General features: G+C 45.7%; 1 protein-coding gene across 3 annotated transcripts in view; it reads right to left on the minus strand.

The window, feature by feature from the left end:
• lto1 (LTO1 maturation factor of ABCE1) overlaps window positions 1-16727 on the minus strand; it is a 105985-nt gene extending 89258 nt beyond the window's left edge. The window contains exons 1-2 of one of the 3 annotated variants that reach the window (XM_070554710.1): window positions 16468-16567; window positions 14239-14398 (exon numbers count right to left, since the gene is read on the minus strand). In XM_070554710.1, coding sequence (XP_070410811.1) covers window positions 14239-14332 — 94 coding nt within the window. In that variant the 5' untranslated portion in view covers window positions 14333-14398; window positions 16468-16567. Of the gene's footprint in view, window positions 1-14238; window positions 14399-16467 lie in introns of all 3 variants that reach the window. The other 2 variants (XM_054738455.2, XM_054738456.2) reach the window with 2 other exon arrangements.
• Between the last annotated feature and the right edge of the window lie 1275 nt (window positions 16728-18002).

The following is an 18002-nucleotide window of genomic DNA, read 5'->3' on the forward strand; positions in this document are numbered from 1 at the left end:
TCTGTTTCTGTCTCAACTCGTCCTCTGTTATAGGTGGAACAAGAGGAAAACCACTTAACTGTTCTTCCTCAAAGCTGTCGGGAACAGCTGTGGGATGTAAGGCTAGAGACTCAACTAAGGCCAGGCATGGAAAAGAAATGGAGTCTGGATCCACGTCTTCAGTAGTAACTGTATGCCTGTCACAGATGGCCTGTATGACTTCTCTAGGGACGGTTTCTGTGTCATCGCTGCTAAGGTGAGTTAGAGCAAACTTTGTGATTCTTTCACTTTCTTTCTGCGATATAGGATCGGCAGCCGGACGGACATGTGGACGACGGGATAATGCATCCGCATCTATATTTTGCCTACCTGCCCTGTACTGTAGTTGGAACGAAAATGTGGACAAGGCTGAGAGCCAACGGTAACTTGTTGCATCCAACTTAGCAGTTGTTAGAATGTAGGTTAGCGGATTACTGTCCGTCACTACTGTAAAATGGGTCCCATACAAATAGTCTGAGAACTTCTCGGTGACAGCCCACTTGAGGGCCAAGAATTCCAGTTTGTGGGCAGGATATCTCATCTCACTTTTTGAAAGTCCTCTGCTGGCAAATGCTATGGCCCTCAAATGTCCATCCTGAAGTTGGTACAAAGCTGCACCAAGACCAACAGTGCTCGTGTCCGTATGAAGGAGGTACGGTAGTCTGGGGTCTGCAAAACCCAGCACTGGAGCCGAGGTAAGCTTACCAATGATTTCTTCGAATGCTTCCTGACATTTTTGAGTCCATCTCTGGCCAAATGGATCTTTTGGGTGGTGGTATAATGAGCTTTGTTGCTTTGTTGGTGCTTTCTTGCCTTTGTTTTGCGGTGGGTAACCAGCAGTTAACTCATTTAATGGCTTCACGATGTTAGAGTAACCCTGAATGAATCGGCGGTAATACCCTGCAAAGCCCAAAAACGACCTTAATTCCTTAAGGGTGGTGGGGACAGGCCAAGATGTTAAGGCTTTTATTTTCTCGGTATCTGTTTCAACGCCATGCTCTGATACCACGTGGCCAAGATATTTAACTGTGTTCTGAAAAAATTTGCATTTCTCGGGTGCCAGTTTCAACCCAAACTCTTTTAACCGCAACAGGACTCTTTTCAGACGCTGCTCATGTTCCTCGAGGGATGACGAAAAAATAATGAGATCGTCAATAAAGACAAGGACCTCTTTCAGATTCATCGAACCCATACACCGCTCCATAAGCCTCTGAAATGTGGAGGGTGCGTTGGTGATTCCCTGGGGCATTCTATTAAATTCCCAGAATCCCAACGGGCAAACGAAGGCTGTTTTCTGTTTGTCTGCTTCCGACATTTCTATTTGATAATATCCCGACTTGAGGTCCAGGACCGAGAACCATTTTGACCCCGCGAGAGCTGAAAACGCTTCTTCTAAATTGGGGAGTGCATAAGCATCTTTAATGGTTTGGAGGTTGAGCCTCCTGTAGTCAATGCACAACCGAACTGAACCATCTTTCTTCCTGACAACTACGATTGGAGAAGCGAACGGCGACTCAGATTCCCGTATTACTCCCGTGTCAAGAAGCTCTTGGAGGTGTTTTCTCACCGCCTCGACATCAAGAGGGTGTATTGGTCGGGGTCTGGATTTGAATGGGGTTTCATCGCTGAGCTTGATGTGGTGTTGCACTTTATCTGTGTGCCCAAAATCCAACTCATGCTGTGAAAACACTTCTGGCATAGAGTTAAGCATTTCTGAGGCACGTGCCTTCCATTCCTCAGGTAAAGTATTTCCAAAGTCAAAACTAAGGTTTTTAGACTGAGTAGACTCCTTAGGCCGATCTGTTGGATTTGAGACTTTCTCTGTTTGTTCTTTTGTAGAACTCGGGTTATAGCATTAATGTCGGCTATTACACGGCCTGAGGGAACGATAATGTCATGATTGGTTTCATTTTTTATGACAACTGGTAGTTTACAAGGTTGTTTTGCTGGCAGGCTAACAAGACCAGTTAACACAAGCAGACCACTGGGCAAGGGAGAGGCTGATGATGGCTCAATTATTGCACAGTTATCAACACACTTAGGGATGTAAACTGATGCTTCTAAAACTGTTGTCTGTCCTGCTCCCACCACTGTTGGATGTTTGTCTGTGAGTTTTGCACAACCAATACTGCCACTACTAGACGATTTCTGACGCATTCCAAGGATTTTGAGGACCGCTCGATAGCCATAGGGGGTTGGCTGAAAGTTTGCACTGGATTCATGAAAGTCAGCATAAAGAGCGTCTAAGGTATTTGTGCCTATCAAAACCTGCTCTTGTGTTTCAGATCGCAGGGGAGGGATAACTAATGCCAAAGTGTTGACATTAATATCTGAGCCAACAAACTCGTTTGGGAAAGTGATGGAGAGTTCCACATAGCCTAGATAAGGAACGGATTGGCCATTTGCGCCTTCCACATCAAGAAGATCACCCAGCGGATTTATAGACAAGTCTGACAGGTACTGCTCATAAAACCTCTGGGGCACTGTTGTCACTTGTGACCCTGTGTCCAAAAGACAGTTTGTTTCTTTTCCAGCAATAATGACAGTAGCAGAAGTTCTGGTTCCAACTAAACCTTTTGGCAGATTTAAAGACTGTGTTTTTGACTTAGCCTTCTTTAAAGAGACGCTACGTGTTTTGGGACGAGAATCATAACCCGAAGCCCCCACCTGTCCCACACTGGAGGCTGGGATCAGTTTAAATGGGGCTCGTCATTGGCTCGGGCTGAAGCTTCCCAACTGGTTTGTCGCTCTTTAAGTTGTTTTTTCTTAGCTGCGACTAAGGACGGATTGGGTTCATTCTCGCATGAGGCGACAATATGGCCGTCCTCACCACAGTGAAAGCAATACCATGGGCGAGGTTTTGCATTAATTTTGGGTTGACTCCGCGTGGTGGTTGGAGGCTTTTTTCTCATGGGATGAGCTTCAACTCTGGCATTGACTGCTTTAGACTTTGACTGACTGGGCTGGGTTGGTTTTTTAGTTTCTGTTTTCCAACTGTTAAGTTGTGTACTTAATTCAGCTATTTGTCTTTTTAACGCATCAAACTCGGACTCATTGCTGCTTACCGTTTGCACGTTAGAAATGGCCCGTTGCTTTGGATTATTTGGACCAAGTTTGCTCTGACCAAAGTGTTGTCTCATCCGGCTTGCTTTTGATGCTTGTTTGTCTTCCTCAGTTCGTAATAGCAAGAGTAACTCTGGAAAAGAAGGCAGACTCTCTTTTTTTTGTCCTAACTGGAGGTTGGTGATAAGACTATTCTCCCAGCACCCGCGAAGGAACTGTCTTAACAACTGCTTGTCAAACTCTGACGCCCTAACACCACCACGTCGCGTAGCTTTTGTCAGGCAAACATGTAATCTTTGCAAATAATCCGATGGGTTTTCTCCTTCATTCTGAAGTGTGTTCATAAACCGTGCGAAGAGCTCGTCACCATCTTCGACAGCACCATAAGCAGAGTCTAGCACTTTCAGGTATTCCGAAGGTTTAGCATCTGAGCCTAAATGCTTTGCGATGACTGTAGCTGGTGGTAAAAGGCTGTCAAGTATTCTTTGTGTGCAGCTTAAGTCAGAAACGACGGGGTCGTTTATGAGCACTTCAATGCTTGTGCGCCATGTATCATAGTCGGCTTCATTGTTTGGACGTGGAGCACGCCCAGAGAATGCTCTAAATCTACTCGGCATGAGTGAGTGTGAAGGCATTTCACCACTTCGCACCACATGTTCAACTACTACTCGCTGGACACTTGGTGGGTTAAGATCGAGCGAGGGATAGCGTTGTATCGGTACATTTAGATCGGTCAGGTTTGGATTTATGATCGGGTTCGGATCGTTAGGCTGAGAAGAATCGACGCAAGGCTGATCAGGGGAGTTTCCACCCTGTGCATGTGAGCCTGTCTCACCACTAATATCAGGGGCGGAGACTGAAGGCTGAGACACCGTTAACTTGGCTAGCTCCTCTTTTAGCATATCCTCTAGTGAGTATCCACTCGGGTTTACCAGTTCTGAAAGTTGTTTCATGTATGTTCTAGTGACATGCCGTGCATTTTCTGCATAGACCTCACCTAAACTTTTTATTTCGAATGAAACTTCAGGCTGAGCAGAGCTTTGAATGGTGAGTGGCAAAAGGGGATTTAAAGTCTGCATCGCACTCGCCTGACTGAACTCCACTATCATCTGCCTGTGAAACTCTGAATGGGGGTCATCTATACGTATATGGCGGTTTACTGAGCCATGTTTCCCAAGGTAAGCTGCTACTTCTTCATCAAGATTTGTGTTGGTAAGTCCATTTATAATTACTGAATTTGGAATGATAACTGATTCTTTAATTACAATATCCATTTTGCTGAAAATTGGCTTTATGCTCTACTTTTGTCGTGTTAAATTAAATGAGTAGAGCTGAAACGATTCCTCGAGTACCTCGAATAATTCGAGTACAAAAAATCCTCGAGTCAAATTCTCTGCCTCGAGGATTCATTTAATTCATATTTAATTAATTCATGGCTTTGCAATCGCCCGGGGTCATGTTTCACCCGGACCGAAATAAGTGACGCACATGCCCACTGGACTGAATGCACACGCGAGTAGCGAATATAACTTAACTTTCTCTTAAGCCATGGCGGACAACTTGAACCCCGGTGGAGTGCGAAAAAGACAGAAAATGTCAAAGTTGTGGAACCATTTTTCACGTCGTAAGGTGGAAAACGTAGTCCAGTGTAAATACTGTAAAACGGATTTAGCCTAGCACAACACCACATCCTCCGTGCTGCAGCACCTGTAAATGTCACTTCTGCAAGCGGACTCGGACTCGGAGCCTCTACAAGATAATGCATTTTAGCCTGTTTTTCTATATATTCTGCGGACTCTGCGACTTTTTCGTTTGTAGCACTCAGTTTCAGCTCACACCGTACGTCTGGTAGCAACACGTCGGACTTAAAATGTGCTAAAAATAGCAGTTTTTACACAACACGTTGGACTTTTTATTGCGTTATTGATGTCTGTTGTCCCTCGGGGTTTCTGCAGGAGGACACGGGTATTTATGAGTGGCGGAGGAAAACGAAAGAAAGTAAATAAATGTTTTGTGATCAGTATAATTTGACAAAACCACAGCAAACATGCTCTCGACAATCCTTGTTATTGTGAGAAAAAAAGTGTGGAAATTAAAACGGACGTGTGTTAATAGGGAAACAGCCGGCGAGCTGTTTGCGCCGTGAGCGGTTCTGGTTCTGTTTGGGCCGCAGCCGCTCGCAGCGTTATCCTCCTAGTTTTTGTCTGACTTGCAGGCTAGCAGATTCTCGCACGAGGGGAAAATCGGCTCAGGTTTGCTTATTTTTTGCACAGGCATTTGTTTACTGTGAAGTAAAGTTGAAGTGCTGAAGTTATGCAAACTAATTTTGAATAAAACTTGAATAACTGGCAATTGCTTGCTCATTTTAAGAGGTCTTTCATAATTATAACATGCTATTTGATATCAAATCAAATCACTTTTATTGTCACGTCACATGTGCAGGTACACAGTACATGCGAGTGAAATTCTTGTGTGCGAGCTTCACAGCAACAGAGTTGTGCAAAAATACAGTAATGTAAAAACAAGTAAAATATAAAAATGGCTAATCTAAGTATACAAATGAATAAAGTAAACAATAGGATAAGAGATATAAAATGTACAGAGGTTGGTATGTGCAAAACAGTGGCATTAATGTACAGTATGGAGCGTGTAATGTTGGAACTTGGTGGAGCTCGCGACGAGGCAGCCATACTCGGCGCCATCTTGGCTCATCAATATATGATATAAAGGTTTACAAACACAAAAGGGTAATTTATTAGAGTACTCGATTAATCGAAAAAAAGATTCGATAGAGTACTCGATTACAAAAATATTCGATAGCTGCAGCCCTATAAATGAGTCTCATGCAGTTTCACAGTATCTCCTGGCTGGCGGCTCGCCACCTGTAACACTCTCTCAGAATTACTTGTGACTCGATTTCAGATTTACCTCACTAAAGTAATTATACTCAAAAAGGGTTCGGACCAGTAGGTTCGGCTACTCACAGAAGAGGTGAAAAAGGAATGAGACTCAGGACAGTACTTCCAATATTTTAGAAATGCCAGCTGGACAAATTTAATGAAGCAAATTTAAAAGAAAAATTAAATAAAACTATTTCGGTCCGAAATATGTCTTTTCCTTTGATACCAACAATTTTGGAGTGGCAATATCTTTTCACAATCGCAACAATTGTTTTTTTTTTTCTCTGGGTGCACCCTTTTTAGTAACTCAATCTTTCAGATTGGATCAGTACCAGTTCAACATACAATGTCTGTCTGACAGGGTAAAATTTTCAGCTTCCTGCAACAAAACCTCAACTTTTGTTGGAATGGCTCCGACCTGAAACACACCAAATCAGTCCTCGTGTAACGATGTGGATAGTCCAAAACAAAAAGAAAATAGTCCTAAATAATAAGGCGGGATGTCCAAGAGTCCAAGGGAATATGTAGGTGTACGTAAAAGATGCAAGGAGAGGGAATTGGCGTGGTGGGATCCCTTTGGTTTTTTTCTTTTTTTTTCACTCCTACCACACTCCACCGTGCAGCAAGGATGGAGGAAGTCGCTGCTGATCTGGTTCATCCACGGGACTGGCTCGCCATCAACATCAGAATGTTCATATGTCACAAAAAACCTGACCTGTCAACGACAGCGTCAATGAACAAAATGAATTGTTGACTACAATTCAATTCACAGTCTGTTCACACATACCAGTGCTTCCTGTAACATTAACCATGTTTACTATAAACAGAATTGGTGAAATGAACATTTTTTTTTACATTTCTTTCTAATGTTTCTTCAGTTTTCCTTTAAAACAGTCACATTTGTAATCAATTTCTTAAAAAAAACAACAAAAGTTTCAGAATAATAAAATACAATTTCTTTCCATACAGAACTTCAACACTTGCTTGTAGTAACCATTACTCTTAGTAAACCTATAAAAAGTGCAAATAACCTTTAACAGATGGAATGAGTAGCTCACCGATTCCACGAATGGGCAGCACAACAGCATAAAATGGCGCTGCCTCTAAGCTCTGGCCTTCTACAACTAGAAGTGTAAAAAGAACCGAAACTAATAAATATCTTTTAACCTATGGCTCTTTAGGAGTAAACATGCATAAAATTATGTTTAACATTCGCAAAGACATCTAACACTTCATTTTGTACCTCTTTTTTTCCCGAAACGCCGTGCCTACTTTCTCCGCTGGTGTTCTGATCGTGTTCTGCAGCCGAAAAGAACGTTGGTTACGTATTGTAACCCCAGATTCTATGAGTCTAGTCGCAGCCCTTAAGCTAGCTGCTATTGGAAGGATGATCTCCGCATCAGCCAATCATGAAGAGCTTAAATGTACGCCCACCAATAGTGGGCCCCCTCGTGGTATATAACCGCAGTGACCCCACTGCTCACCTCCAATGGCTCTTATTCCCATCATAACCAGTGGGGCCAGTGGCTTAAGGGCTGCGACTAGACTCATAGAATCTGGGGTTACAATACGTAACCAACGTTCTATTTCGTCTAGTCTTAGCCCTTAAGCTAGCTGCTATTGGAATAAGGCGCAGCTGGATGGGTTTACGCCCCACTGGTTAACACAACCAATGGACACACCCAATCAAATCTCCTCTAGTGGGGGACGTTCAGCCTCAGACCAGGCCTAAAGACTGAGGCAGGCACGATAAGAGAGGGGCCCCCACTAAAAAACATCATCCACAAGAGGATAAAATCCATCTCAGCAAGGCCAATGAGGTGCCATAAGCATTCATTTAGCCTGCTGGGGTCCAAGCACTGAACGAGTGATGGAACCTGAAGACACATCTCGTAAATAATAACGAGTAAAGGAACAGGGTGAAGCCCATGAAGCAGCCTGACAAATGTCTTCCATTGACACACCACTGAGCAGCGCCATCGAAGAGGAAATCCCTCTGGCCGAGTGAGCCCTGAGTGCCTCAGGGGGATCCCGCCCTGATGATGTGTAAGCGAGGGAAATGGCGTCACACAGCCAGCGTGAAAGGCGCTGGGCCGACAGCGCCTGACCAAGGGAAGACTCCCTGTAGTGCACAAACAGGTTTTGTGAGCGACGAATCCCTGAAGTGCGTGACACATATCGTGCAAGCGCGCGCACCGGGCAGAGAAGGTGAGAAGCCGCCTCCTCCTCAGAATTATGGGGAGGAGGAAAAAGTCCAGCCAATGAAATTGACCTGGATTTGAAGGAAGCATTAATGCTTTTGGGCACAAAGGCTGGGTTGGGGCATAAAACAGCAGACCCGCCATCCTCCCGGATCCTGAGGCATGCGGGAGCCACTGAGAGGGCGGTTAGGTCACTCACTCTCTTAACTGATGCTAGCGCCAGCAGCAATGCAGTTTTAAGCGACAGGAACTTGAGTGAGACCTGGTCCAAGGGTTCAAATGGAGCTTCAGATAAGCCGTGCAGAACCACCGTTAGATCCCATTGGGGAAAAAGCGGGCGGGACACAGGTCTGTTCCTTCTGACACCTTTTAGAAAACGTTTTGTGAGGGGATGATTGAAAACAGATCTATCTCCAAAACCCTGATGACATGATGAGATAGCTGCAGCATATGTCTTAACAGTGCTGAATGCGAGGCCCCTGTCCATCAGTATCTGCAAAAACGATAGAACATCCGCCAGCTGGCAGGAGAGCGCTTGAACATTCCGTTCTGCGCACCAGTTCTGGAAAGCTGCCCATTTAGCAGCGTAAGAGGCAATGGTAGAGGGCGCCCGCGCACTCTGAATCGTGGCCACCACATCATGCGGCAGCCCAGAAGCCTCGGCACTACTGAATGGGCTGCGGACATCATGCCCAGGAGTTTCATGACTAACCGGGCTCTCACGATCTTGCGGGGTTGAACACGGGAGATCACCGTGGAGAGATCTGCCGCTCTTGCAGGCGACAAACGTGCTCTCATTAGGGAGGCGTGCAACTCCACCCCGAGATACACAATCGACTGGGATGGAAGGATGGAGCTCTTTTCCCAGTTTATAGAAAACCCTAGGGTTGACAGATGCTCTGTCAACCTCCTGGTTTGCTGTGACGCCTCGTCCTCGGACCGAGCGCACAGGAGAAGATCGTCCAGGTAAAATAAGACCCTCATTCCCTCCGTGCGCAGTGGCTGCAGCGCGGTCTCCAGACATTTGGAGAAAGTGCGCGGGGCTAGCGAGTAGCCGAAAGGGAGGCGATTGAACTGATATTGAACTCCCTTGAACGAAAAACGCAGAAACTTCCGGTGGTTTGGAACTACTGGTATGTGGAAGTATGCATCTTTCAGGTCGATTGATGTGAACCAATCCCCGGGGCGCACATATTCCAGGACTTGTCTCATCGTTAACATGCGGAAATGCATTACTGCTATGGAGCAGTTGAACAGGGACAGGTCGAGAATCGGCCTCATTCCTCCCGACTTCTTCGGTACTACGAAGTAGCGGGAGTAGAAACCCGAGAGTTCTTGTCCGCGAGGGACTCGGGAAATAGCGTCTTTGGACAGAAGTTCCCGCAGCTCCAGCTCTAGCGCCTGAGACTGTACTTGCGATGTGAACGTCGTCTCCACGATCCCGTTGAAGGGAGGTGGAGTGGCCTGAAAATGAAGTGTGTGACCGCAATGAATGGTGTCCGAAATCCATTTGCTCATGATGCAAAGGCGGCGCCACTCGTGCGCGCGTTCCGACAATGGACGCGTGTGCGCGGTCACGTGAACAACCTCTGAGGGTTGTGCATGCGCCCTTACCGCCGTCGCCCGTACCAGAGAACTGGGGGCGACCCATGGAGGGCTGCGCTCGAAAGGGCAAGTGCGAAACAGCTGGAACAGGCTGGTCCACACCGCGGAGCGTGGAGTCCGAGAGTGAAGGACGAGTGGGAGCCGGACCTGTGCACGGGGGCGACAGAGTGCTAGCGGATGGAGCCGCGCACTGTGCCGCCGCGCGTGGTCGAGACAGCGACATGACATCCCGCCCCACCCAATGGCGTGGGGAGAGCGGGACGAGTCGGGCCTGGCCGGATGCTGGGGCCAGAGCGCAAATGGAGCGCACCCTTACGGCTGGCCGTGTATTATGACTACCTGCAGGAACATGTGTGCGTGCAGCAGTGCTTGGTGTGGGGAACATGTGTGAAAACTCGGCAGAGGATTCTGCGGAGGACTGTAGGATTGAGCTCTTTGAGTGACGTTTTTTGGGTTTTATTTCAAAACCAACAACATCAGAACAATCAGTAACACACACATTCCCCCCAAAGAGTCACTTCCGTGGCTGCTTTCGGCGAGGCTCCTGCACCTGGGACTGCCAAGACGGCGTCTGCTGGCCCCGCCGGAACCGTTGTCCGCCATCTCGCTGGTCCCGCTGATGTGGAGCCGAAGCGGGAGGCCGGCTCCGTGGAGCGGGCGGTGCAGCTGGACGTCTGAAGCTTCCGCGCCGTTCGTCCCATCCTCTGGCTGAACGGCCGGAGTGCGAGGCTGACCGAGGGTGGACCAGGTCTCGCACCGTAGCCGATAGTTCGGCCGTCTTCTGAGCCCTCTCAATGACGCTCCTAAGATGGGGACCAAACAGAACATCGGCGGTGATGGGGCCATCCAGCATCTCCCTTTGCAGATGTTCCGGAATGGAGGGCAGGGCCTTCAGCCAGATCGCTCGCTGGATGAGGGTCTGCCAGGCAGCGATGCGAGCAGAACCGGTGAGCACAGCAGCACACAGATTATGGCATCAGCAGTCTTAGTTATGACGGCTCCTCGGGAGCTTCCAGCTCCTCCATCATCTTGGAGACGCCGAAGGCAAGAAGGGCGATGTTATTCCCTGCAGCGCCGGTCTGAAAGGCACACTGATGTGCGCGGTCGGTGAGCCGCGTCAGCAGCTGGTCATGTTTTGAAGCGGGAACAGCTTGCGGGCCAGCGAGGTGGTTCTTGGCGCCGAGCAGCGAGGCCAAATCCGGCTCTAGTGGAGGAACGGACGGCCAGCCTTGGTAGGAAAACCCCTCGACCTTGGTGATGGGCGCATATGTGGAGACTGGCGCCTTGAGCTTGGCAGGCTCGGAGAAGGCGGCAGACCAGCAGCTCATAGCAGCGGGGAAGCGCGGCCAGACAGGGTCTGGACAGCGTGTCTGAGTTGCCCCGAAAATTCCCGCCAAATCATCCGCTTCAGGCAGGGCCGGTTCTGGCACAGCTAGCCCCTTGCAGGCTGCTGACGCAGAAATGATGGCGGGCAGCTCCTGGAGCAGTGCTCTTACTGCTGGCAGGGAGGAGCGAGAAGCCACTGGGGCAGAAGGACCCGCTGAGCGAAGCTCGTCGACCTCCGTTATGTCTAGGAGGGACGCCGCCTCATCGTAGTTTTCGCTGTCAGTGACGTCATCCAGCCGGTTGAAGCCAGCCGGCTCCTGACCGGCGTCGAAGAAAACCAAAGCCTTGTCCAGCGGGTAGGAGTCAGCCACCGGAAATTCTTCGTCGGCGGCGGGAGTGAAGTACTCGACCCGGCGAATCTTCTCCGCCACGGGCAGAGCGGCACAGAACGGGCACGAGGCCTGCGGGGTCAAGGCCAGGCCAGCGTGGTGAGCCCCGAGACAGACCTCACACTTAGCGTGCAGGTCGCCGCTGGAAATGGAGCCCGTCTGGCAGGTCGGGCAGGGTCTGGTGTCGCTGGACATGGCTGGTAAGTCGTCTTCGGATAATTTGCTCTTTTGAGATAATATTTGCTCTTTAATAAAGCTCTCAAGCTTGGCATGAAGAGAAAAAGGAGGTGAGCAGTGGGGTCACTGCGGTTATATACCACGAGGGGGCCCACTATTGGTGGGCGTACATTTAAGCTCTTCATGATTGGCTGATGCGGAGATCATCCTTCCAATAGCAGCTAGCTTAAGGGCTAAGACTAGACGAAATAGAACTAACGAGGGCCTGCAGTCCGAGACAGAGAAGATGGGCGGGACATGCAGCGTTTAGCCGCAGCTCATTGGCTGAGAGTGATGCCTTCAGCTCACCCGGATTTAACCCTTTTTACACTAGAACCGTGGGTTATTAAATTAAACTAAACGTAGCTCTTAAGCTAATAACTTATTTCTTGTTTTTAAAGATTAAAATAAAATGTAGCTGCTTCTTTTATTGTTTTAAGAGACTGAACTCTAAAATATCTCAGGCACATTTATATGTGGGTTACATATATTTCTCTTCATCATCAACAAATAAGATGCTTCATCCAGCAACAGGGTGTCCGTGACACGGTTTAAATGCTGGCAGAGGACGCTGCGGCTGCAGTATATAGTGACTCGTTGCATTCTGCCTCAACCAAAAGTCCTCACGTCATGCATTTAAGCTAAAATGCTAATGTTAACTTACCTTGCACTGGCTGTAGAGACGTGGATGATGGTCACGCAGATGTGCCATTAGATTCGAAGTGTTTCTGCCTTTTGCAGACACTTTTTTCCTGCACGTTCTGCAAACGAGATAGCAGTCTTCTATTAACTGTCCCTCAGCATTTTTCAGAAATCCAAAGTATGCCCATACTTCCGATTTAGTCTTCTTTGAGGGCTGGTGGATGTCCTGGGCGCTGCCGTCTCCTCCTTCGGCCATTATTTCAGCTTCAAAGTTTTGGTTGCAAAGTAAAAAGTGCGTGTGCGCGGGAACTTCAGCAGAAGCAATGGTGGCTGGTAAGGGTCACCGCGCCTAAACCGCGGCCACAGTAAACCCACCGAGATAGTTTAGTTTTTTAAAAACTGGACGGTTATTTTTATTGTCAACTTTTTTTACCAGGGTTTACCGCTATACCGGTTACCGTGACAACCCTAGTTGGATTGTTGAACCTCAGATTCAGGAGGAGCAATGTGGTGTTTGTCCTGGCCGTGGAACACTGGACCAGCTCTATACCCTTAGGGGGATCCTGGAGGGTTCGTGGGAATTTGCCCAACCAGTCTACATGTGTTTTGTGGATTTGGAGAAGGCGTTTGACCGTGTCCCTCGGAGAGCCCAGTGGGGGGTACTCCGTGAGTATGGGGTACCAGGCCCTCTGATACGGGATGTTAGGTCCCTAAATGACCGGTGTCAGAGCTCGGTCCGCATTGCCGGCAGTAAGTCGGGCTCGATCCCATTGAGAGTTGGACTCCGCCAAGGCTGCCCCTTGTCACCAATCCTGTTCCATCAATAAAATGCACCAGTGTCCATAACATACACCTGCCTATATCAATACCCACTTAAACATTCTCCCTCACCTGATAACATTTTACTTTCTTTGACACTGAATGTGCTACAACTAGTTTACCCATTTAATTATAGATCCACTAGGTTAAATACAATAAAGTTTATCTCTCGCAAAATAGAATATTTACTAAGAAATCACAATGTAACTACATAAACACTACTTGGTATATATGTTGTGTGTGTGTGTGTGTGTGTGTGTGTGTGTGTGTGTGTGTGTGTGTGTGTGTGTGTGTGTGTGTGTGTGTGTGTGTGTGTGTGTGTGTGTGTGTGTGTGTGTGTGTGTCTGCTCTGTCTTCTCCATCCCCAGTGAGTCGTGGTGGATGGCTGTTAAAAGGGAGTTTTCCTCTCCACTGTCGCTAAATGCTTGCTTAGTATGAGGATTGCTGTAAGAGTGTATATGAGAAATATTAGAGACACACTCATTTATTAATAATCCTAACTATTCACTAGTGTTACTGACTGCGGATGTTAGATTTTACATACAAATTAAAAGTCAGAACACGTCTCTGCTGTTTCTGATCACAGATTACACGCTAAACAGAAAAACAAGAGCTGCATTTATACACAGATCTTTTTCTGTGTTTCTATTCACCGTGTCATCCAAGTAAGACTTGGAGATGCGTGTGACGTTCTTCAGCTCCTCCCACCAGGAGGAAAAGTTCTGAACACAAAACACGGCCGGGAGAGGGGGTACAGACAGACGCTGCTGGAGTCTCCTCTCCCCTCTTCTGTACACAAGAGTGAAATTCTCCGACTCCCATACAGGAAAATAATTTAACTTATAAAACTGGAGCTAACACGTTGAGCAGCAAAGCAGCTGAGCGTTTAAGGTCACTAAAGTTGACAACAAACTAGCCTAGCATTAGCATCTTGCTGCCGGTAAGCGGTGGTTCTTACGGCTCGTTTTTTCTTTCACTAAGCTAAGTTTTATTATTTTACTTTTAATTCACACTAAATACACAGCTGTAGGGGTTTGAAACAACAAAGAGAAGCCTTACCTTTTTGATTGGGGTCCTTCACCGGTGTCGGTACAAGATCGGCTCGGGGTCCGTCAACTGTCGATGACGTCAAAGTAGTTGATTGGCTGAACATGAACCTTACGGAATTACGTAATCATGTTACGTTGTTATCACGTTACATTGGTCCAGGCAAATCTTTCTGTTGGAAAGATGGACAACTTTTACAAAGAAATCCATCATTACCTCTTTGAAAATACACTTTTAGCATAGAGCTACATGTATATTAGGGCTGAACGATTAACTGCATGTGCAATTAAATTGTGATGTGACAAAAGGAGATTTTCTAATCGCAAAGGCTGCAATTTGGTAGCGAGTGGTTAGCGCAATGCTAATATATGTGGAAAAACCCATAGAAATGCTAATGCTAATATCATCGATTACATTATTACAAATTATGAATTAGAAACGTGCCAAATTATTACATTTGGAGTCTAATATAAAGTAAAACTACCATCAATCAAATAAGTACAGACAGGTATTTTATTAAAGCCAGAAAACTTTTAACTCCAGAGTTTTGGCTAGCAGCTATGAGCGTACCTGAACTACGCATGGACAAGACGTCAAAAACTAAATAGAAATTACTTCAATAAACGGGACACACTTCTTTCCTGCAAATACAATTTCACAGGTGTTGCTAATACCTATGATCCTTCAAGGTATGTGCTCAAAGAGGAGTTCAACATTATGAATACAATATAGTGTTTTATTTTACAAATACCATTATAAACACAAACTTACGTCGTAAGAAACATTATTTTAATAATGAAACTGCTAAATTCTTTCCAACAGTATAGATGTGTAGTGTATTTTGTCCGAGTGGGTTTGCCGTACTTTGACGTCATCGGCAGTCGAAGGACCCCGAGCTGATCTTGCACCCGAGAAGTTCCTGTACAGACACCGGCTTCCAGCAGCAGCGGGCTGCCAGTGTAGGTGCCTGACTTTAAATTGGCTGTACTATAGAGGCTTATTGACCGATGCCGATTATGAAAAAATGCTAAATATCGGCCCAATAAATCGATCAACCCCTAGTCTGGAACACTGACATGTGTCAGCTGATTTTTGTGTGTAGTCAGATGTAGAGACAGCGACATGAAATGGAGCTATACAAGACATGGGCTGTTGTTAATGAGCTAAAACATGACATACCCACAGCAAACTGTATTTGTTCCTTTTCTCTGGAAATCAGCTGTTGCGGTCTGTCATTTGAATATAAAAACACTAATCATGTGCAGCCGGCCTGCACTTGTAGGGCAGGGTGAGCACAAATGACCAATAACTGTATTTAAAAACGGACAACAGACAGAGGAGCAGAGAAACTATCTTATTTTGAAATATCAGAGGTGAAGTAACATTTCAGGAGCGAATAAGAAGAAAGAGGCGTTCCCGTTTACAAACCAAAACGACCCTTTTAGCGGCTGGCCGTATGATATTGGTTTCAGCAGACCCAGGCCATCTGCAGCTCTTCTACAGTAGCCTGACCTGCCAGAGAAAGAGGGTTTCTCTGTGCAGAACTCTCTCTCTCTCTCTCTCTCTCTCTCTCTCTCTCTCTCTCTCTCTCTCTCTCTCTCTCTCTCTCTCTCTCTCTCTCTCTCTCTCTCTCTCTCTCTCTCTCTCTCTCTCTCTCTCTCTCTCTCTCTCTCTCTCGTCAAAAGCGGTTCAACCGCAATGAGACAGCATTTTTTTATCCTTAAAAGTTCCATCTTTAGGAGCTTCAATGATGCTGGTTGTCAGTAGTCCATGTAAGGTCGGATGTGATGGTCCAAGTATTTAAGATGTTTCAGCATCTACACAGCTTCTCCGATGAGCCACTGGCGGTTCGTCCGTACAACGTGAATTCATTGTTGGAGATCAGGCCAAATGGATGATCTTATAGGGGACAACAGAGTCCCATCTGAGAGAAACACTATTCAAAGGTCCAAACAGAGGAACCCTGTGGGTTCTGAAACAGCACACTTCTCCGTTCAGTCACGACCTGGACCTTTGTGTCCTGGTGACTCGGATGTCTGAACAGTGTTATTTTACCATTTCCACACAATCAAATGAAAACATGAGTTAAAATGAGCTAAACGTTCCAGAATCCTCCAGAATGGAGGTACAGACCACCATGTGATGTTCAGGCTCGGTTCTCTCTGGGTTATGGCTGAATGAAAAGTAAAGATCTGAAAGTCTGAGCAGATAATCCAAACCGGAACCGACCGGAAAACCCACCTTTCATCCGCTAACAAAATGTTGTCAAACAGGTCCTCGTCTGCTCCTCCTGACATCGCTCTCCCTTGACCGAACGGTACCGGGACAGTTCCACTGCACTGGAAATCCGAGGTGAAACACCGACGAGAGCGAGTGGTTCCGCTTAAGTTCGGAATCACTTCTGCTTGTTTATTGGCGGTATGCATACGGTACCTTCCCGCAGTCTGCTCGGGTGCAAGATCGGCTCGGGGTCCATCGACTGCCGATGACGTCAAAGTACGGCAAACCCACTCGGACAAAATACACTACACATCTATACTGTTGGAAAGAATTTAGCAGTTTCGTTATTACAATAATGTTTCTTAAGACGTAAGTTTGTGTTTATAATGGTATTTGTAAAATAAAACACTATATTGTATTCATAATGTTGAACTCCTCTTTGAGCACATACCTTGAAGGATCATAGGTATTAGCAACACCTGTGAAATTGTATTTGCAGGAAAGAAGTCTGTCCCGTTTATTGAAGTGTTTTCTGTTTAGTTGTTGACGTCTTGTCCATGCCTAGTTCAGTTACACTCATAGCTGCTAGCCAAAACTCTGGAGTTAAATGTTTTCTGGCTTTACTAAAATATATGTCTGTACTTATTTGATTGATGGTAGTTTTACTTGCTATTAGACTCCAAATGTAATCATTTGGCACGTTTCTAATTCATAATTTGTAATAATGTAATCGGTGATGTTAGCATTAGCATTTCTATGGGTTTTTCTGCGTATATTAGCATTGCGCTAACCACTCGCTGCCAAATTGCAGCCTTTGCGATTTGAAAATCTCCTTTTGTCACATCACAATTTAATTGCACATGCAGTTAATAGTTCAGCCCTAATATACATGCAGCTCTATGCTAAAAGTGAATTTTCAAAGAGGTAATGATGGATTTCTTTGTAAAAGTTTTCCATCTTTCCAACAGAAAGATTTTTTTTACAATCTTTATTGACACATTTGCAGCAGACAAGACATAACATATTGACAAATGTACAGGGTGTGATACATTGACAAACATAGAAGAAAGAGAAAAAAATGTTAATAAAAATAAACAAATAATTATACACAAATAAAATAAAATTCCACTAATACATTACCTTGTAATATGGGGCATAATAGAATTCATCAAGTTGCACATTTTCGCAGCTTTCTTGTTTTTACTAATTCTACTTACAGAGTCATAAAAAAAATTAAGATCAATATAAAATAAAGTTACATTTGGTATAGCCTGTAGAAATCTGACTTTATGAATGTGAAATTTACCCAACAGACACAGCAATTTTATTACATCGTTAACTTCCTTGTTACATTTAATGTTTAAGAATAAGACCATACTTTCATTAAAAGTAATCAATATTTTATGAGAATCCCAAACTAATGAAGACAATTGATTCCAAAACTGTACAACTAAAGGACAACCATAAAACAAATGAGTAAGAGACTCAACACCTGTTTTGCAAAAGGAACATAAAGGGGACACATTAGGTCTAAATCTATTAATAAATTCATTACA

The sequence above is a fragment of the Nothobranchius furzeri genome, chromosome 9, assembly GCF_043380555.1.
Source record: "Nothobranchius furzeri strain GRZ-AD chromosome 9, NfurGRZ-RIMD1, whole genome shotgun sequence".
Lineage (NCBI taxonomy): Eukaryota > Metazoa > Chordata > Actinopteri > Cyprinodontiformes > Nothobranchiidae > Nothobranchius > Nothobranchius furzeri.